Below are 21,293 nucleotides of genomic sequence, written 5' to 3'. Positions count from 1 at the left end.
AAACTTAGACAGTTTGGATGTAGAGACTGAAGATTTCCAGCAAATCTGCACCTAATTAGACATTTAAGCCAAGAAGGAGACTTCTCCCACCAGGTAGTTAAACGTTCCCAGATTCTGTATTTTTCAAAGAGGTAGGAGTCAGACTTAACAATCAACACTGTTCCCCTTGAATACACAGACACACACACACACATACACTATTGACAAGCCTGTTTATTTATCTTTTTTGTGTTTTACTGTCACTTGCCTCCTTTTTAAAAACTGTGTTTAGCTATTTTTAACAGTTAAACTTGCTTTTTGTTATTACTGTTTACATAGGCTGTTATTACATTTTGCATCTGTTATTGATGCTTTCATTTACATTCTCCTCTCCTGCTGTTGTGACACTGAAAATGTCCCACTCCGGGACTAATAAAGAATGATTTTATCTTATTAGCTGTGCTTTAAGGATGTCTAACTAGTTAACTGAACTTTTATTTCCTCTAGAAAAACTGTATTAGACACAAACTATTCAAATCAGAGTATTTTTTGGGGTAATATCTTAACATATTTAACAAAGGTGTAAGGGCATTATACAGTATGTCTAAAGGGTCCTCAGAAGTATAGCACTATATGTGTGTGTGCGTGTGAGTGTGTGCCTGTGTGTGTGTGCGTGCGCGTGTGTGTGTGCATGTCTGTGTGTGCATTTTTGCGTGTGCGTGCGTGTGTGTGTGCATGTCTATGTGTGTGTGTGTGTGCGTGTGTGTGTGTGTGTGTGTGTGTTTGACTCCACCCAGCGGTCACGGCTGGTGTGGCGCTCTGACGTCACTATCAGGAAAACGAAACTGAAGCCTCGAGAGTTTCCCGAGAAAGCCGAGAGAAGTGTCAGCAGAGCGGCGAGCAGCCGGACCCCGCACGGCGTTTGCTACTGTCACACCGGGACCGAATGACACCGACCTTCAATTATTTCTCACCACAACAGTTTTCTGACGTTTGAGCCTGAAAACGGCTGCTCGTGAACTCAACACGCACTGACTGAAAGCCCGTCAGCACAGGTAGGAGAGGCAGCCCGGTACATCTGCAGACAGACAGCTGCATCTGCGCCTCACAATATAAAACAACTGCACGCTGTAGTGACACTTCCCACTGTTCAACGGTAACTAAGTACATTTACTTAAGTACTGTAAGTACCTAAGAACAGTTTCTCACTTGTATTTTTCTTGAGTAAGTCCATTTGAATGTACTTATACTCCTTTACCAAAGTTTATTTGGTAACTTTAGTTACTCGTTACTTTACAGATTTAGATTATTAATAGAACATATTGTCAACAAATGCATGAGGATATATTGTTATGATTCACACAGCAGTACATTTAATTTATCAGCTGCAACAAAAGATATTAACATGAATCAGTCCATAATTATAATCCAATTATATAATATTCTGAAAGAGGCGATTCTGCATAATGAGTATTTTTACCTACTTTAAGTATATTTAGTATTTATTTATGTATATTTATTTAAGATTTATGCTCATACTTTGGTACTTTGACTTAAGTTACATTTTGAATGCAGGACTTGGAGGAGTGAGGTATAAGTAAAAGCTCTTCTTCCACCACTGTCAATTTCAGACTTGACACGGCTTCACTTATAATATACAGTATATATATATAAATACTGAGTATTTCCACTTTTATACCCTAGTTAACTTTTACTTTAAACACAACATTACAAACTAGTGTACAAAAATATAAGTATTTGACTCTTTGTAAGGAATGATTGAATACATTATGTGTATTTATTTATATCAGAGTGGACATATTTCTGGTTTTGAGTGCTGCACCACACCTGGCCTCTTCTTTACCTGCTTCCTCTTTCCTGCAGTTCAGAAATTGCCAATATTACAAGATTTTCCCTGCACCACAGAAATCCGGATGTTGCTGCTCAGACACAAAGATTGTGTTGCTTATTATTTATTAAACCTTTTAAGATTTTGTTGGAGTGGGAAAAGACACAAAGAGTAATCCCTTAATCTAAATCTTTCACATGCATTAGAAATATGTTTTCTAAATTTAACAGTTCACGAAAGCATGCAAAGGTTAAGTTGCTTTGTACTTTCTTTACTCCCTTTACTACTATGTGTTGATTGCATTGTTTTACTCCTAACCTGTTTCTAAAATGACTAGAAAGTGCTCCCTACAGGCTAAAAGAATATTTTAAGACCGACTTTCTAATAATTAAAACAATCCTATAAATTATGATGATTAAACATCCAGCTACTTTTATTTAAATACATTATGTTTATCTTTATTTTGCACATATTTTAGAAGAAAAGACAGACATAGAAAATAAATATATACAAAATACATGTGCAGGTGAGTTAGAAACCCACTATGGGCTTTTATATAAACCTCACGTAAAGAAAAGTAAAAAAGATCATTTATGTATTAATTAAAGAATTAATAATTCATCCACCAACATTATTTAGTTTTGATACTTTGTGTTTTTCACGGTTGCGTTCACTGTGAGGTACTCTGGACAGTCATAGCTACAAGACTAAAATACTGATATGTACGAGTTTCTAGATTTTAAATTTAATAGCGTTTAAACATTACAGAACCAACCTTAACTTAAAAGCAGCATCAGAATGTATTCAATAGATGAGCTGGGAATCAAGTTACTGATGGTCAGGGAATCCAGATGGCGCCTGGTGGCACGGTTGACATGACATTTGGTCTTGCTCCTGCAGAAATGCCTCATTCTAAACCACTGCTCGTCCCGTGGCTGCGGACCCAGATTGACAGTGGCAGGTATCACGGTGTCCACTGGACAAACCCGGAGGGAACAGAGTTCTCCATCCCGTGGAAACATGCTCTAAGACAGGACTCCTCCGACACTGACATCCTTATCTTCAAGGTATAGTCACGCACACACACACACACACACACACACACACGCATGAATAACATGTTAAAAAACATCAGTGGCAGTATAGTTTTTAGAAATGTCCCTGGTTTCCCTGTCTGTTCTTTTATAATAAAGCAGATCTAGATGCTATATAAATACTGTAAAAGTATCAAAACTCTCAATCCACAGAGAAATGCACACAGCCCCTGTTTTATTTTAAAATTAAAGAGTGCAAACGTGTTCTAGTAGAAACCCAAAATACAAGTATGAGCCTCTTTAAATATTCCATCATGGATGTTCCTATGTCTCCCTGCCTTCACCCTGTGTCTTCCCTTCAGGCCTGGGCAGAGGTGAGTGGCAATGGCCGGGCTAACGGAGACCCCTCCGTCTGGAAAAGGAACTTCCGCAGCGCCCTCCGAGCCAAAGGCTTCAAACTGGTCTTGGACAACAAGAACGACGCTGCTAACCCCCATAAAGTGTTTCACTGGCCGGCTGAGTCACCGTCAGGAGGTGAGGATCCACCAGAGCGTCCGTAGACAAACGCCATTTTGTCCTTTATTGTAGTAGAAGTTAAAAAAAAGGACTGTTCTCTGTGATGAACTGTATTAAAAATTCAGTGTTCCCCTTCTCTCAGTGGGGCCACATATCCAATCACCTCATCACTCATTACTCATTACTACTCATTACTAACTGTCTTGCATACATTTACGTCCAGATCTATGCTTCTGTGGTTGAGATTTGTCAAGATAATATGCAAATACAGAGCCGATACCATTTGTTAAAGGGGTATTATAATATTTTAGAAGGAATTATTTAAAAAAAAGATAGCATGCTACAGATGTTAACTAAGCTCTTTGCTCTTCCTCTCAAAGCTAACTCTTCTGCTGGGTCACAGGACCAAGATGACCCTGATTTGTTTGAGGATTGTCACCTTCCTACACAAGAAGTAAGTGAAGGATGTAAAATGTGTGTGTGTGTGTGTGTGTGTGTGTGTGTGTGTGTGTGTGTGTGTGTGTGTACGTGTGCGTCTGTCTGTGTGTGTGTGTGCGTGTGCGTGTGCGTGTGTGTGTGTGCGTGTGTGTGTGTGTGTGTGTGTGTGTGTGTACGTGTGCGTCTGTCTGTGTGTGTGTGCGTGTGCGTCTGTGTGTGCGTGTGTGTGTGTGTGTATGTTTGAGCGTGCGTGTGTGTGTGTGTGTAATTATACGACTGCATGCAAACTCATCCTACTGTGTATCTGTGATGTCTTAGAGCCAGGTTATCCAAAGCGTCGATGACTGTCTATATCTTCCAGTAGACCCTGTGTTTTCCGGTAAGGGACTATGTATTATCTCCTCGCATGAATTTGTGCATCGCAGAACGTAAATTGACCTCAATAATCACAGAAATTTTAATTAATTTGACAGCTGTGAATGTGGAATTACTTTTCTGAATATGTCTGAACAAACCGTTATTTTGCAGCAGAATCCTCTGCCAGCCGTGATATCCTCCAGGAGAGTCTGAAGGGACTGAACATTGGCCCTCCAACAGGTAGACTTATCTGCTCATCACCCCCCCCCCCCCCCCCCCCCCCCCCGCTGCTGCAGTGTGAGCAGAAAAACAATCGTATTCAAGGTACTTCCCTAGAAACAATTTTTCAGTTGCTCCAACTTTTACACCGCAGGCTTTGAGTCTCCTCCTGAGCAACAACAGCTCCAAAACCCGGGTGTGATTGGTGGACATGCGTTGCCTGGGCAACAGCAGTATCCAGTGATGTCTGAGGATGCAGTCGGTGAAGCTGGGTTTCCTGAGCAACCGGCACAACCAATGGAGGGAGCTGTGGGAGGGGCCCATGATGGGCAGTTTGCGGAGCAGTTCCTGCACAGAATGACTGAGACTGGAGATAATTTCAGTAAGTTTACGGATGTTTCTTTAAAAAGGAAGCGTACACTCATCAATCACAAAATATTAACATGGAATATTTTCAATGACGCCATTAAAACAATGTTCCCTGTCAATATGAATTATATCAGACGTGATTTGCAACTTGCACAGTTCCTACAGGTGCTTGAAATCCTTGAAAATGCTTGAATTTTAATGTTGTGTCTACAAGGTTTGAAAAGAGCTTGAAGTTTGGATAAGGTGCTTCAAAATGCTGGAAATTGTATCAGTATTGCATTTCTTTCACAACAAATAGCTATAGAATAGAGATTTAATTTCTTATCCTTCTGTGTTACAATTTTACACAATTTTAGGTGTTTATAGCACAATACCATCTCTTTTAATGGGGTAAAAAAAGGTGAAATAATCATTTTCAATATGTATTAGTGGAAATCTGTAATCACAGCCCTAAGGTGCTGAAAAGCTTGAAAGTGGACCTTGAAAGTGCTTGAATTTGACCATGTAAAAGGTGTACGAACCCTGAACTTGAATAACGTGTTTCAAACAGGAACGCGGTTAAGAGTGGAGCTATTAAACGCCTTTTCTCACTCACTTCTCTTTCTGAATCTCTAGAGACTCAATTCAGGATAACGGTGTACTACAGAGGAGTGAGAGTGTCCGAGCAGGTGGTGGAGAATGAAGGTGGAGTCCGCTTAGTCTACAGGTAACATCCAGATAAGGCTTACCTCAAAAGAAACATGTCTGTTCAATATCAGTTTAGCTTCAAACTGGCTGTCACAGTTAAAGGACTAGTTTGATATTTTGGACAAAAAACACAAACATTCACTTCCTTGCTGAGAGTAAGAGAAGGGAAGATTGATTCCAGTCTCGTGTCTGTACGGTAAATATGTAGCTGGAGGCAGGGGCCTATTAGCTTAGCGTAGCAAACAGCTAGCCCAGCGTTGTCTAAAGGTGAAACAAACACACGAGACAGTAGTGAGCTTTAGAGGTTATAGCAGGTCAATTTTGTTACTTTTGAACATAGCCAATCAAGCTGTTTCCCTCAAAACACTTTATGCTAAACTAAGCTAAAACCAGCTAGCTCTGGAGGCTCCAGCTTTATATTTGGCATACAGACATTCTAGTACGTATGTAGCTGGAGAAAGAAAGCAAGTAAGTGTTTTTCCTTAAAGGTTAAACTGTTGCTGTCACACCTGTAAAATGTCATGACTGTAGCCTATTTTGCACCATTGCGACGCTATCGTGGTGACAAAATCTTGTCGTAGACAAACAGACATATAAACTATTCAAAACCTGTAGGTGTTTCCAGGACTAGATCTTGCCATGCTAATAATAATAATAATAATAATAATAATAATAATAATAATAATAATAATAATAAACTTGTTTTGAAAAGCGCTTTTCCACACCAGTTACAAAGTGCTTCACAATGCAATATCAATAGCGAATGCAATTAACATATTATACATTGAAACATGCACATATAGGCACATGCAGTACACACGTATATAAACACAACTCTACTCCACATCCAACCACATACTTCTCACATACACACACACACACACACACACACACATAATGCGAATGCCAGTCTGTATAGGTGGGTTTTAAAGTATTTTAAATTGAGGAACTAACCCAGCTGATTTGATGATAATAGGGAGTTTGTTCACACACACACACACACACACACACACACACACACACACACACACACACACACACACACACACACACACACACACACACACACACAGACTCACAAGGTGAAAACAATACCAGTGTTGCTGTCACAGCTGGTGATGACTAAATATTGTCTTCACATCAGGCCCGATCTTAATGGGACGGTTTTGGATCACCAGTCAGGCCTCTCCCTGGTCTCTCTACCAAGTCCTGGAGCCATGCTGGATCAAACCCAAGCTATTTTAACCCAGCGCATCTTGGACAAGCTGGGTGATGGTTTAGAAGTGGGCGTGTCAGGCCATGTGGTCTACGGCCAGCGACAGGGTGATGTCAAAGCATTTTGGAGCTTCTCCAAGCATGACAGGAGCAGACAGCCACAAGAGATCTCTAAACTGCAGCCTCAAGCGCTGTACATGTTCAAGGACTTCGTGCGAGGTGAGTGAAAGGAAAAATACCTGTGAAAATTGGCCGTATCTAGCATGTTGCAGGGTTCCTACGCAGTGTGGAAAAGTATTGAATTTAATTTGAGTAATTTCTAGACTATTATCTCACTTTGTAACATATATTAATATATACAAATCAGCACGTTTACTAACACAACACAGCCGATCTGTAGATGAAATTAAACTAATCAAGCTGGCTGTAGAATGGTGTCGGGTTACCATGGTTACCGTTCGCCATGCAACTGCAATTCTCATTTATGGAATTATTTCCGTACGTGTTGTCTACATTTTTATTAACGAACAAGTATGTTTACTCCATCTAAAGCCAATGAAGCAAAGACTTCTGTTTTCTTTAGTAGTTCCTGGTTAATTGTCCATCCCTACTGTTACTGTCTGTAGTGTTGCAGGTTCACAGTTATTAATTGCACTCTTTAAACATTTAGCTTGAATAAAATGCTGTGCGTTGAACATGTCTCGGTTTGGAATTCATTCACTTATATGAGCTACAATACGTATGTGAAGTTGTCTTGTAATTACTTGGCAACATAATGACGTATGTACATAGTCAGAATGTAACATACGTGTTAAAAGTAAGGATTTCATTTTGTTATTCAGATGTTTAATATTGACCCAAAAATCCTCGGGGAAGTCTGGAAATTTGAGTCTGATAAAATAATGGAATTTGGAGATGGAAAACGTGTAGGAGCCCTGATGTTGACTCAATGTAGTGATTGATTGTCCTTTCCCTCTAGGAATATTGGACTTCATTGGTGGGAGAGACTGCCCTCCCTGCTCCCTGTTCTTCTGCCTCGGGGAGAAGTGGCCTGACTTGGAAAACAGGCCTTGGGAGAAGAAACTCATCACAGTGGAGGTGAGAAATCCTTTAAATTATTAATAGGCACAGACAGCACGGACCTTATGGCAGTATTTTCCTTGGCGCTCACACGTCTATCAGATTTCATGAGTGATCAAATCCCCCAAAATTGCCCACTCAAGGGATCTGTAGTCAGCAGCACTTTTCAAGAGGCAATTGTGTCTGTGTATTGATTAATAGCACTGCAAGAACAAAGCCTGAATACCGGTGGTGACAGCTGGTCCCTTGGGTGTAAATGCCTCCACGGAGGAGTGCATGAAAAGCTTATACAAAAAAGTTACTTTCGAGAAAGCCAGCTTTCAAATTGAATGGCTTCTGTCAGGCTCAAACTTGCCGCCTCGCTCTCTTGTCATTCTTGACATTGCATCTGACTTTCTGCTTCTCGTTTTTTTTTCTCTTGTGTCTCAGGTGGTCCTAACGTCTATGGAGTTACTGAAGGATATGGCTGTCGGAGGTGGAGCCTCCTCCCTGCAGTCTGTGGACCTGCAGATGTCCCTCGAAGAGATGATGGAGATGTACTGATGCATTTTCGCCTTGAGAAAGTCATTGTTTACCCTTTTTGTGGGTAATCCTTACCCTCGAAAAGAACATTTAAGAAATAATCACTTGTTACATTACATGTCACAGCTACACCAAAATCAGGTAGATGAATGCTCTGGGACAATGCTTAAATATAAATATGTGCTTTTAAATCCCTTTACACTTTAGCATTTTGCATGAAATAATGAATGTGATCAGAGTATTGGTGCTAGTTTTTCTGATGATTAAAACCACATTTATTGGATACCGTGCTGCTATCTGAGGCAAAGTTTAGTGCTCAGTAAAAGTAACTCAGTAACTCCTTTCACAGGCCTTTAACTCATTCTAAATTACACCCTTGCAAATAATGTGTTTGTGCTGAAATACATAAAGAAATGCACTCTTAGTTTCGTATAAAACTCGTAAAAACCTGAGATACTGTGTTTGGAGTGAACTTAATAGAGTGTAACAAAACTAAAACCTCTCATAAATAGAAATTATACTACAGCCTTGAACCCACTGTTCAGCTGAAGTTACAATCAACCCGTATAAGTCTGTTTAACAGTGCAGATGTTTTAATCTTGTACCATGAGGGAACAATATTCACAATATACATCCGAGCATAACCTGAGACAGTTATGTACCGCAACACACCAGAGACTACAGAATATGTGTAAATATGTTGTGCAGATGTTTATTTAATAAACCAGTGAGTGTGTGTATCAGATGTGGCCTCATTGGAATGTATTATATTGAAAAGCCTTAATGAAACTATGCACACGTAATATCAGTATGCATACATTTTCAAGACTTTATTAAAATGACAATATCGTCATGTTATTACAGTACCTGCCTAGGATCTACGACCAATTCATTTCAAACCAGTGTGACACTGTTGTCTGAATCCAAATATGAACAAATAAAAAATGAAAAAAAAGTTTTTTTCCTTTAGTTTGATCAGTTTCAGAATGGCTTGCTGGGTCTGGCTGAGAACTACAATACTTTGTTTTCATGTCTTCCATATGTTTACACATTATTCAAAACATCAGAAATGAGACATTTCTAAAAGAAAATAGATAAATTGAACGACTGGATTTGACATGTTTCAGTTCTTCTCTCCTTCCTCCGCCTCTCCGTCATTCTCTGACCCAGACCTGCCCTCCTCGGTGAGCTCATTTTCCCTCAGCCCTGACACTGAGACCAGCGTCCCCTCTGAATCCACTCCCATCGGCTGGATAATGTTGCCTCTGCAAGACAAATGATGGGTGGAGAACATGGACCACTTATTAATTAACATTGTTCTTTCTGTACTCATTCAATCCTTGTCTGTTCCCAGTCTGCACTGGTCCCTTCACTGACCCGGACAGCTTGTTGAAGAGCATGATGAGTCTCTTGGCCTCCTCCTCCTTCTCCTCCTCTGTCATGCCCTCCATGGGGTCTGGCTGTTCCTGCTCCACCCGGCCCGTCACTGGGTTGATGCGATCTTTGACCTGCCGGTACTCCTCGGTGTCCGAGTCTGAGTCGCTGGAGTATTGGGCATCAGAGCTGACGGTCCTGGACCCCATGCCGCCCAGGAGACCCCTGGAGGCCAGCAGGCCCGCCGCGTTACCGTAGCCTGTGTACTTGACAAAGCGGCCCACTGGAAGAAGATGTAAAGGTGATGATCATTTTTTCACATGTTTAGATAGACAAAGATGATAGATAGATGCGAACTTTATTGATCCTCTAGGGGAAATTCAGGGTCCAAATAGCTTACAGACATATGGACATCACACATAACATACACCTGCTACATATGTAGGGCTGTAACAAAAGGAGATCTGTATAAATACAGTAGTATATAAGTAAATAAGAATAAAGATACTAAGAAAAAGATGCCAAATAGCAAACAAGGTCCACATTAAAGTGCTGAGACTGTGTGATAAAGGGTGACAGGGCAGGGACTGACCCTGTGGTTCAGGTGAGTTCAAGTGATTTTTGTAACGTGCATAAGGATAAGGCAAGACAGTGCAAGTATAGTAGAGTCAAGAGACCAGCATTAAATATAAAATATGTCATATACATATTTAAATATGTAGATAAATAAATAAGGTAAATATGTAGGCCTGAAGCAGCACAGAGATGGATTTGAAAACACAACAATAAATAGATAAGGGCATTATAGTGAATAATAATGTCAATGTTAGAGTTTGAAGTGAATTCAGTCCAGGCTGAGGGGAGGGGGAGGCTGTGCTGTGCTGTGCACAAGGGCTCGCAGAGCCAGTAAACGTTGTGTTTAGTGAGGTACAGGACAGTGATACAAAAAAAACCTCCATTATTGCTCAAAACCACTGAAATGTATTTCAAATTCTCTTGGGGAGCCCAAAGTTTCAACATATGGAGAGTGATGTGCTGTCTTACCATTTTCCTTGCAGAGGACAAAGATGAGATCAGCAGCGCAGTGTTTCAGGTCTGTGTCCAGGTGAGTCATGAGACGGATCAGACGGCTCTTCACTGTGGAGCCTTCCTCTGGAAGGTGTGATGCGTCTCTCAGAGGAGGCAGGATCTAATGACGTGAATCAATTAAAATTTCATAGTCTTAAACATTTGAAAAAAATTACTAGTTTAATCCAAATATTGTGAGATTTTGAGGGTATTACATGTTTCCTGATGTAGTGGCGTGTTTCTCTGTGGGCCCTGCAGCTCTCTGTCAGCAGGTTGAGGATCGGTGTCAGCTTCTCTTTCATCTTATCACCCTAACAAATAAGCAAAAACAAGAAGGTCGCAGGTTATTTCAGTGTCAGCTAACAGCTGCTCTCTTAAACTCAAACTTTTATATAGCCACAAATTTTTCATTTTCATAGTTTGACCACCAAGCATTCAACCCTTCCTCTGCATTTCACTTTGTCCCTCACCGACTCCAGGCGTCTCTCCATGAACAGCATCAGGGTGTGGACGCAGTCCATGTTGACCCCTTGGCACTGCTTGGAGCTGGGCTCCAGAGGCACCGTCAGCAGCACGTCGAGACACTGGAGAGGCAGCGCTGACAACAGGTTGACCGTGTGACTGAGGCAAGATTACAGCAGCAGAGAGCACAGAGGCAAGTATTAAGTTCAGTTAATTATTATATTAATACTATGACAATGGATAGCAAGGCTTCAGTTTTATCGGATGTCCTCATTAACTACAAAGTTGACCAGTTATAAGGTCATCCTTATGTTCCCCGGGTCCCATGTTCCACGGTTGCATAAGCCTTTGCCTTCGCTGATCTAAATTCTTTTAGGGTTAGGGTCAGGGTTAGTGGTTATTGTTCGGGTCAGGCTTAGTGGGTAGTGTTAGGGTCTACATAGGCTTATTTGCTGCGGTATTAGGCACTGGTTGTGGAAAAAATAACAGACTTTTCCTTTTTAAAAAAGGTCTGATGTCAGGTCACATACAAAGCGGGAACATAAGTATGCTCTCCTATGAGGCATGACATGTCACGTGTGATGGAAATCTCAGGTCTATCAAGTTTCATTCATTATCTTTCAAATGAATTATCTCGTTATCACAGGACAACCGAGGAAATAAAATGTATATATGTATGACCCTTTAGGGCTTCCTTAAAATTCCCCTTCCATCCCGCCTGACTTTGTTTAACGCTCACCCCTGCAGTTCATCAGCGTCGTCTGAGAGCAAACACTTCTTCATCAGGCAGAGACGCAGAATCGCCACCAGGTGTCTGTAAAGAGCTGCGACATCCTGAGGGAGGAGGAAAACGGTACAGTACAGATGTTACATTTTACTCCCTGACATCAAGTCTGATGGCTGTGAAGGTTTTATTGTGGTCACTGACTTCACTCGGCTCCTGCCTGTGGGTGCTGTAGGTGATGTTGAAGAGGATTTTGAGGATCTCTATGATACGCTGAGAGGCCTCCAGTGAGATGGGTGGTGCTGCTGGGTCCAACACGCACTCGTACTGGTCCTTCCACTGGACCTCCAGGCAGCTCTCCAGAGCTGCTGTGAAGATGGACACACCTCCCTCCTGCAGGAGCATCATAATGAGTGTGTGAGCAGGAAGGAAGCAAGTTCAGAGGTGGAGGATTTTCATATCAATATTAGAAGAAACTAAAGGTGACATGATAAGGAAAAGGAGTAACTCTGTAGTTAAGTGAGGTTTACGTCACCTGTTGGAGCTGAGTGCTGAGCTCTCGCCGTAGTGCAGTAATGAGGAACATGAGGCGTAGTTCGTAGAACTGAACACTGGAGGGGGATGAGCCGCTGGCGCTGGAGGACAGACGCTCTTTGAGGCCACACATGAGCCTGATGGAGACAATAACGAGAGGTTATAAAGCTGTCTGGAAATATGCTGATTTGTACACAAGCCAAAAGATAGTTATGACAAATGAGAACAATAGTGTCACTGATCCACAATTTTGTCTCTGCTTTACTCGAAATAACCTTGAGACTGTCTACATTTGACCATTATATGGAGAAACGCAATTTACACAAGCCAGCAGCTGTGTTCTACAGTATCTTGGGTTGTTGTGGGTGCATGTTTATGTCCGCGTCCTTTGAGGGAGCCCACCTGAGAGCACTGAACCTCTCCTGCGCCCAGGTGCTGTTGTACACCACATTACACAACACCTTCATGGCCTCTTTTCTCTGCGCCTCCTCTCCTGACATCACACCTTCCTCCTCCTCCTCCTCCTCCTCTGTCTCTATCTTGCTCTCTCTGCGGTCCTTCCTCCCTCTCTCCAGCACCTTGTGATGGATGCCGCCCCTGTGCATTTCGTTGATGTTGGTCCTGTGGCTGCCGAACCAGCTGATGCTGTCCTGATCTCCGCTGTTGGCGACGCTGACGTCACTCTCGGCGTCCTCGTTGACGCACTCTTCGTTTCGGTCGCTGGCTTCGCCATCGTCTTCGTTGGTGCGATGGTGCAACACTTTGGCCTCGGCGAGAGAAGCGATGATGCTGTCGTAGAAATCAGAGTCGGGGTCGCTGGAGTCGTCACTTGCGTCAGTTGTGGTCAGCCCGGCGAGTTTGGCCAGTGTCAGGAGAGCAGGGTCGGTCACCAGGGGGGCCAGGACCTTTTTGTCTCTGGAGAGGATTCTCAAGGTACGTAGAGATACTCTCAACAGACGACATTTAACTCCTGTTCTTATGAACCTCACCAGGACAAGAGCTAAATTCTGAGAACAGGAACAGAGAGCAGACATTTAGTTTCCTTTAAAAACACACTTCTGGGCGAGCGGAGGTCACAGTGTCAGCAGGCACCTGTCTGAGGATGAGGCTTCGGTCCTCCTGGTCGTACTCGTCACCGTCGGAGTCAGAATCAGGGTACTCCCTCACTTTATTCTTCCTGAACTGGTACAGCAGGGCAAAAACACGATCAGCTACAGTTTGTGAATTACTTATTAGGGTGCAGTCGTTTCTTAACTTTGGCAGCACTGTTACCTCTTCTAGTTTTCTTTGCTTTAGAGGGAGGACAGTCCGATTTCAGTGAGCAACGCAGCAGAAGAGGGAGAAAATAATAACAGTACATGTTTGTGTCGTCACTGTGAATCAGGTATATATATATATTACAGTGTGTGCCGTCTTTAAGCATTAGGAGTTTGTTCTTTTAAGAGCTATTCATAAAGCTGCTGACAGAAACATGACAAGGTGCAGGGTGGATCCTGTTGCCATGGAAGTCATCATCATTCTGACTGTTTATATATAATTATATAATTAATTACATATAATTTACTCACTATGTCTATACTGACTGACGGGAGTGGTCTGTGTCAGTGAATCTGAAATACAATATTTATCAATAGATAGAGATAATAATAAAAATGAACAATTTATAAACTGAATTAAATTAAAATTCAATTCTTTTTTATTAAAACTAAAAACTAAAATAGGTCAAGTTAAAATTCAAATTCAAAATGACATAAAATAGAAAATCAACTTCTATTTCGCATGATTTACATTTATGACATTTATTACAAAATAATCATAAATTCAATGATTTAATTCAAAATGAATTAAATTAAAAATGTATTCAATAAAATTATTAGATATAAGGGAAATAATACATTAAATATAAGATTAAGAAATGTATCAATTAAATGTAATGGATTTCAATTAAATAGATAGGATATTAAATTAGTTGGATCTGAAGGTGAGATGACTTATTAAGAAGCTACTTTTGTCCTCAGGATGTTTGAGAATACGTCCCCAGATCTGCTGTTCAATGGCTGCAAATGACAGATCTGAATGAATAGATTATCACGCAGTATGGTGGTTGTTCAATCTCTCCACCTGAGCAAGCACGGAGAGAGGATCAGGGATAACTGATACAGCACAATTACTAATCACAGACAGACTGTGGAGTGGGGGTGGGGATGAGTGGATGAGATGGAGGAGTTTGGTTAAGCAAATGTGAGATATGAGGAACACATAGGGCAGGGATGTGACACTTTTTCTCAGTGTACGGGTGCAGGGAGCATAAACCAACATACTTTCCTTCGGTCACTCTCCTCTGCATCAAAGAAGAAGCACTGGGCGTACTGAAGAGGAAAGAAAAGATAACATCTAACATCATAACAAGTCTGAGCGGCAGTGTATCATCCAGACACAACAATGTGTGAGGTTCTGTGTGCCGTTTACCTCTTTGTTGAACTCTTGCAGCTGTATCTGAACACCGTTCTCATCCCCTTGCTTGATGCACTGGATAATCCCCTCCAGGTCCACGTCCATGCTTACACACACACACACACACGCGCACGGACAGAAATAACCATTCAACAAAATTAAAGTTACACAACAATAATGATGAGGGTGGTTATGCGCGATTAAACACAATGACAAAAAAACATCATGTGTACTGATATTCACCCAGAATATAGAAATACAAGAAAATAAATGAATAAAATAATAAATCAAAAAGCCGAAATGATAGACTTTCAGTAAAATACTCATCCTACCATCTTATCTTCTAAAACGGTCTTTTACATGACAGTTGTCCACACTGGGTTGTGTTAAATACTCACATAAAGAAGATTGCAGACAGATTGCAGAAACATTTAACTCCCTTTACGTTTGTCTAATCTTACCTTGTGCAATTTCTTCTAATCAGCCGGGTGATATAAGATAAGTGTGCCAAAGGAAAGTGCTGTCACTGCTCCAAGTTTACTTCAGCTCACTTGTTTCCCAGTGTTTCTCAGTCCACGTAGGCTCATACAATGTTCAGCCTTACCCTCATGCACTCAGAATCTCTCTCTCTCCCTCTTTAATCCAAGAGAGATGCAGGAGCCACAGCGTTGTTATGATTATAATCCACTAATGGACTCTAAGCTCATATCTCCCAGTGTTAACCCTCTAACCTACAGGTTTTCCAGACATGTGCTGCACTCTTTCTCTCTCTCTGTCCAGCTTTAACACACTCTTTCACTCAAATCTCTTAATAGCATGAGCCGAAATAACCATTAACATTTAGTTGTTGTTTTTTTTATCACGCCTCTCTATAGCTGTTGCATAACCACACGAATGCATCTGCAACTAAGGTCACATCAATATTCCTCACATGACAGCTTACTGCTTAAACTGTCTGTGTTTTAAAGAAACTCATGACATCATGTAAACATAAACAAGTGAATGACATATTCAGCGTACAGCGTTATATTGCTGTTTGCGTCTAATCCCACATGATGGGGCTATTATCATGGCTGAAGTCTTACAGGCTTATTCATCGCTTACATAATATGTGTGCATTCTTGAGTGTTTTCATTGAAAGTAAACTTTAAAATGTTACTAGAGTCATACACTACAGATGGCATGATCCATGGATTAAGGTGGTAAGGGGCCCCCAGGCTACTGTTTGTTTGGGCCCCCAACATTATTAATCGTGCTTTATCAGAAAATAACCCACTAGAACAGAAGAAGAGTTCGCAACCTTGAACAATCCTGTCAATTTAGGAATTTTCTTTAGTAGATCTTGATCCTGTTGTTCTTTCAGTCGCTGTGCTTTTCTTTTTCATGCTCCGCTATCACATTTCCTTTCTGACATTTTGCTGCTGTACAGTCCAGTAACAGTGAGTGACAACAAAACTGACCTTATGAACCCAGCCACATGATGGTAGCTGATTGGGTTAATGTGTCCCATATCTATCCAATCAGCAACTTAATTTTTTTTTAATGGGCCCAAAAAGGAGGCAAGCTTTTTTTCCAGTGTAGTAAATAAAAAATAAAAAATAGTCTGGCCAATCCGGGGCCCCTGCACATCTAGGGCCCCTAGGCTGCAGCCTAGGCCAGCCTGTGCATTAATCCACCTCTGCTTAGAGTGTACTGTAACGATAAAGTTCACACACTTGTCGCATGATAAACTCCGTGAGAAGATGAGATGTGATGTAAATGACAGGTTTTCCTGGCAGGATGCTCACTCTTGTGCCCAGTGGGTAGAGGAAACAGGGAGGCTGAAGTGGCCGGCTGGTGGCTGTACGCGTACAACAACAGGATGCACGCTACGTCAGCGAGAGCGGGAGAGAAGTCAGAGAAGTCCTGACAAAGTTCCCTCAAGGAAGGAGACGCATATTACTTCAAGATGGATTCGACATTCGAGATGTAGGATATCATCTAGTTAGTGCTACGGGAACCCAAAGACCCTCAGTGACTTTTAAAACCCGCAGAAGAGAGCAACCTTTGTCAGTGACGTACCGTATGCAATCAGGGACTATCTGCTTTAATCATCCTAACACAGATTAACTTCATGACTGTCATAACGGCTCCGACACAATATGGAGCCCAAACTCGGTGACGTCTGTAAGCTTTCACGGGTCAATACACTTTAAAGGGTTTCGGTTTTGGACAGTAAGAGTGTATGTTCGTATGTAATGAACCATTTATCAAATGTTTAAGTGTTGACAACTTGGTAAGTTATACATGTATGAATATTCATAGATTCTGGATCTTTCAATGATGATGTAGATGTAATTTTAAGTTTTAACAAATATTATTATTCAAAGCAGAGTATTTTTAAATGTCTTAAAAAATATCTTCATTGGATCTTTAATTCATTGACAAATATGGTAATTACACTTATAAACGGGTAGCTCAAATCAAGCAATCTGATTGGTTCATAGCCGTGATATAACAACCACAGACAACGGATGTGACGTACATTCATTTGCACAATTCAGTATCAATCCGCATTTGACAAAAAAAACGTTACCTTTCCGTCGGACAGACCTTTCCGACCAGAAACTGAGGCTGTTATTTTTGCTCTCTTCAAAGCCACCAGACTCAAAAAACATAATTTTACCTCATGAAACACAGGAGTTGTTGGTTTGTTCATGTTAGAAACAGCCGATGCTAGCTGCTATGCTACGCTCCATAGGAACGGCATCGCTAACGTTATGTGCAGCCAGCTCAGAAGGGCCAATTTAATTCTGCACATTATTATTTATTAAAATAAATCTATTCAAATTGGAATGTGTCTAAATCTTTTTTTATTGCCATACTCGATGACCATTTTATAAAACCGTGATAAACCATGATATGTTGGGATTATATCACAGCTATGGTGTGTTGTTCGGCCGACACTAAGCTAGTGCTTTCATTTTCACGTGGACTAATAATTAATTGTAAATGTAATTGCAGGGAGCAGAAAAATGTCCTAATACTGGATGGGGAAAGACATTGTGACATTAGTGTTGAGGTGTGACTGAAAATCAGAAAATAGTCAAAATAAAATGCCTATCATTATTAATTAAAGCTCAAGATGACGTCATCAAATTAAAATAGGGAATGTTTATCCTTTTTTCTTAGAAAACAAAACACAAACTAAAACAATAACTCGATTATCAAAGAAGTTCATAGTTCGTTAACTTATTTCCATTAATTGACCCCTTGTTTTATCTCTTATTCGTGAAAAAAAAAAACCTTTCTATTATTGCTTTTATTTGGGTTATCGTGTATTTCTAAGAAATCCCCACTTTGGTCAAGCGAGGCATCAGCTCACGTACAGGAACTAGTTTACCCCGAAACTACGCATTGTTTTGGCTCACAGTCCCTGCTGTCATGTGAGCTGTATCGTTTAAGGAGGAAATTAACAACACTTATGAAATCACAAGACTGCCTCATCATTTCAGTGCTGATGCCCTAGTGTGCACGCGCACCAGTGATGACTAAGTGCACTACTCTGACAACACAACCGCCCCAGATGGTTTTCACAGGAAAGGTGCAAAATAGACTCTAGAGGGGAAGTTGTGATTCACAGAGGGGCTGGGAGAAACACGGTGGGGCGCATGGAAAACGTGACAGTGGCTCCCAGTGGTGTTACTGTATTATTAAAATATTAAAAAGGATTATTTCCTAGAGTGGTGTTAGAATGTCGCCACATGACAAGCCTGAAACAAGAAAATCAGAATTTCTTATTTCTTAGACCATTTCTAAGTGGGCTACCAAATCTGTGGATGCCATAATTGTAATAAATAATCTGTAAAATCTGCCCTTTGGGGAAAGATGTAAGTTGTTTTTGAGGTGGGGGGTTGGGGATTTGAGTGAAGGACATTTCAGGAATAAACACGGTGACGGCAAAAGTGACTCAAGGGAAAAAGACACAGGAAAAATGGGGCGATAAAGAAAAGCCTGGAGGAGAATTGGGGTTATTTTAGGCTCTGCGGGCTTCCTGCAGGTGATGGAAATGAAAGAGAGATTTCTGGAACAATTGCTCAGCAGCAAGTGGAGCGAAGGAGGCGATGAGGGGGAGGGGGGTCGGGGGAGAACACATCAAGAATCAATGAAAACATCACAGAAGGTACAAGGTCACTGCAAGTCTAATTACAATGTTGTGCTGGGTTTGCTGTTGCTTCAAGGTTGTTTATGCGTCACATGTTCTTGTAAATAAAGTATAAAACTGCCACCAATAACACATTAAGTACAAGTGTGGGAGTTGGTCTGATGGTCTGGTCTTGGATCCAGACACGCCCCCTGGCCTCACCCTGCCATCACCCTATAAAGGGCCTGAAGTGGAGAGGGGCGACAGACTTGGACATCAGACAATCAGCGAAAGACTACGAATGGTTTACTCAAAAAGCCACTGCAGGTTTTGGGATTTCCTTTGCGGTAAGTTTCACCATACATTCATGTTTAAGCTATTTTGAACAAGTCTCCTATTCATAATTGTTAACTGTGTTATTATGTTTAGTGTTGAGACCATTTGTTAGACGTAAGTGAGGTCCGGGCAGGATGTTTTTCCTCAGCATCACTCATGGATTTTTTTCTTACACAGGCCATAACGGTATGGAGATAGCTGTTCTGCTGCTGCTGACTGTGCCTTTGAGTGCTGCCACGCCACTTCGACCAACTCACGGGTCAGTGAAAACACATCAGGAAATATACAGCTAACGATGAGAAGGGAAATCCTGACAGTAACCATAGCGATGAGCCCCCTGCTAATCTGTAAATAATATCAAAACATTAAGAAAGAAGGAAAATGGAATACATATAAGTGTCTTTATATTAAAGTATTGAAAATCAGAGTTGTTTGGTTAATAAAATTCCTTTTTTTCCTGATGGACCCACAGGTCAGACACCGTCCTCCCAGGGGACGCCGTCCAAACTCCAGGGGCCAAAAGGTCAGAGGACGCACAGCAGGAGCAGCGTGCTAAAACACTGAAGATCATCCCATTTCACTCAGAAGACAAACGTGTTGACCTGGAAGCACTGAAACACAGGTACAGAAGAGTATACATTCACAATATACAGCATGAGTGACTGTAAATAAGAAACTACACATGTATCGGTACAAAGAATAGTTGAAAACAACAGCTTTCTTATCTCATATAGCATCTTATATTGCAGCATTAAAGGTCACATGTTGTTAAAAGTGAGAACCCCATGCCATTTTTGATTAAAAAGCAGGTTGAGAGGCTATACGCTCAACGCAGCATAATACTGTAGTGTTTTATTCCGCTTGACTAATGATGGCTGTTATAGCAAAACCTGAACTGTAGGTTTATGGTTCATTTGAGAACTTTATTGTGTAAATGTATGCAATGTCTTCTAAAAGCCTATCTTTTCCCCTCTCTTTCTCCTCTTCATCATTCACAGCATGGCAGCGAAGTTGCGTCTGCGGCGTGCACCTCAGCGTGGATGCCAGCTTGGGACATGCCAGCTTCACAACCTGGCCAACACTTTATACCAAATCAGCAAAACAAATGGAAAAGACGAGTCGAAAATGGCCAGCGACCCGCAGGGGTTTGGCAGATAGGGCCAAGAGGAATAATGGCACTAAAGGACTTTAAGGAGGTGAAGAGTTCTCAACATCACCTCCACATATTTACAACCAAATATCTCCGTTGATGTTCTGACTGACTGGTACTTATTATGGATTTATGCTCATTAACCACATAGAATGTGGACGTTTTAATACTGTGTGAAATGCTTAATCATATAACTGTTCATAAATATTATTACAATATTTAAATGCAATGTACAATAAATATTTAATATAAAAGTGTGTGAAGTTACAGTCCTTACAAACCGTGAGTAAAAATGCAATAAGAACTCCTGAATGCTGCTTACTTAGCCATTTCCCATGTATTATTAGCTTTGGTGCTTTTTAGGAGGAGGTAAAGGGGTCCTGAATTACATTACAGGGGAGTAGCCTCAACCAGAGATCTTCAACGGGGGGTGAGAAGTCCTCGGAGTTACTGCACGGGGTCCGCCAATTGTTTGATAATCTTTCCAATGTTTTTTTTTTCAAAAACATGTCTGATAATATTAATTAACATGACTACAGCGTAATATAAGCAAAGATAAATTTGTGGGAAAAACAACATTTACACAAGGCGAGGTAGCCATACAGATACGGTAGCGCTGAAGGACTCAGTGCACCTTCATAATGTGTTTAACATGAACATATGATGCATAAATATATGAAAATGTTAATAATTATCATTGTTATATCTTTGTATTGTATGCACCATATAAAGCTATGTGTGTATAGGTTTTAGTTCACCCTACCTGTTAGGCCCAGTCTTCTTTTATTAAAGAAAGTGTGACT

The 21,293-nt window shown here is 41.0% G+C and overlaps 3 protein-coding genes across 3 annotated transcripts; 2 read left to right on the top strand and 1 right to left on the bottom strand.

Annotated features, from left to right (window-relative positions):
- Window positions 1-889: 889 nt before the first annotated feature.
- On the top strand, window positions 890-8,286 carry irf3 (interferon regulatory factor 3; the record flags this gene model as incomplete). Its single annotated transcript, XM_083932666.1, has 11 exons — window positions 890-1,034; window positions 2,729-2,895; window positions 3,225-3,396; window positions 3,759-3,832; window positions 4,135-4,195; window positions 4,345-4,413; window positions 4,547-4,774; window positions 5,377-5,467; window positions 6,593-6,882; window positions 7,643-7,761; window positions 8,173-8,286. The coding sequence occupies exons 2-11, from the start codon at window positions 2,731-2,733 to the stop codon at window positions 8,284-8,286; spliced, it is 1,383 nt and encodes a 460-aa protein (XP_083788792.1). The 5' UTR covers window positions 890-1,034; window positions 2,729-2,730.
- Window positions 8,287-9,275: 989 nt separating this feature from the next.
- Window positions 9,276-15,111, bottom strand: LOC310960856 (chaperone Ric-8A). The gene is made up of 13 exons (XM_083932685.1): window positions 14,897-15,111; window positions 14,749-14,796; window positions 13,700-13,717; window positions 13,520-13,609; window positions 12,830-13,434; window positions 12,429-12,564; window positions 12,098-12,286; window positions 11,909-12,003; window positions 11,178-11,328; window positions 10,923-11,018; window positions 10,684-10,828; window positions 9,643-9,922; window positions 9,276-9,530 (listed from the first exon to the last, which is right to left on the bottom strand). The coding sequence occupies exons 1-13, from the start codon at window positions 14,984-14,986 to the stop codon at window positions 9,389-9,391; spliced, it is 2,085 nt and encodes a 694-aa protein (XP_083788811.1). The 5' UTR covers window positions 14,987-15,111; the 3' UTR covers window positions 9,276-9,388.
- Window positions 15,112-19,101: 3,990 nt separating this feature from the next.
- Window positions 19,102-20,820, top strand: LOC310960853 (uncharacterized protein). The gene is made up of 4 exons (XM_083932682.1): window positions 19,102-19,351; window positions 19,518-19,599; window positions 19,813-19,962; window positions 20,339-20,820. The coding sequence occupies exons 1-4, from the start codon at window positions 19,306-19,308 to the stop codon at window positions 20,496-20,498; spliced, it is 438 nt and encodes a 145-aa protein (XP_083788808.1). The 5' UTR covers window positions 19,102-19,305; the 3' UTR covers window positions 20,499-20,820.
- The last annotated feature ends 473 nt before the right edge of the window (window positions 20,821-21,293 follow it).

The sequence above is a fragment of the Echiichthys vipera genome, assembly GCF_963691815.1.
Source record: "Echiichthys vipera genome assembly, chromosome: 18".
NCBI lineage: Eukaryota > Metazoa > Chordata > Actinopteri > Perciformes > Trachinidae > Echiichthys > Echiichthys vipera.
Note: the sequence above shows the minus strand (reverse complement) of the source record. Positions and strands in the feature narration are given on the sequence as shown.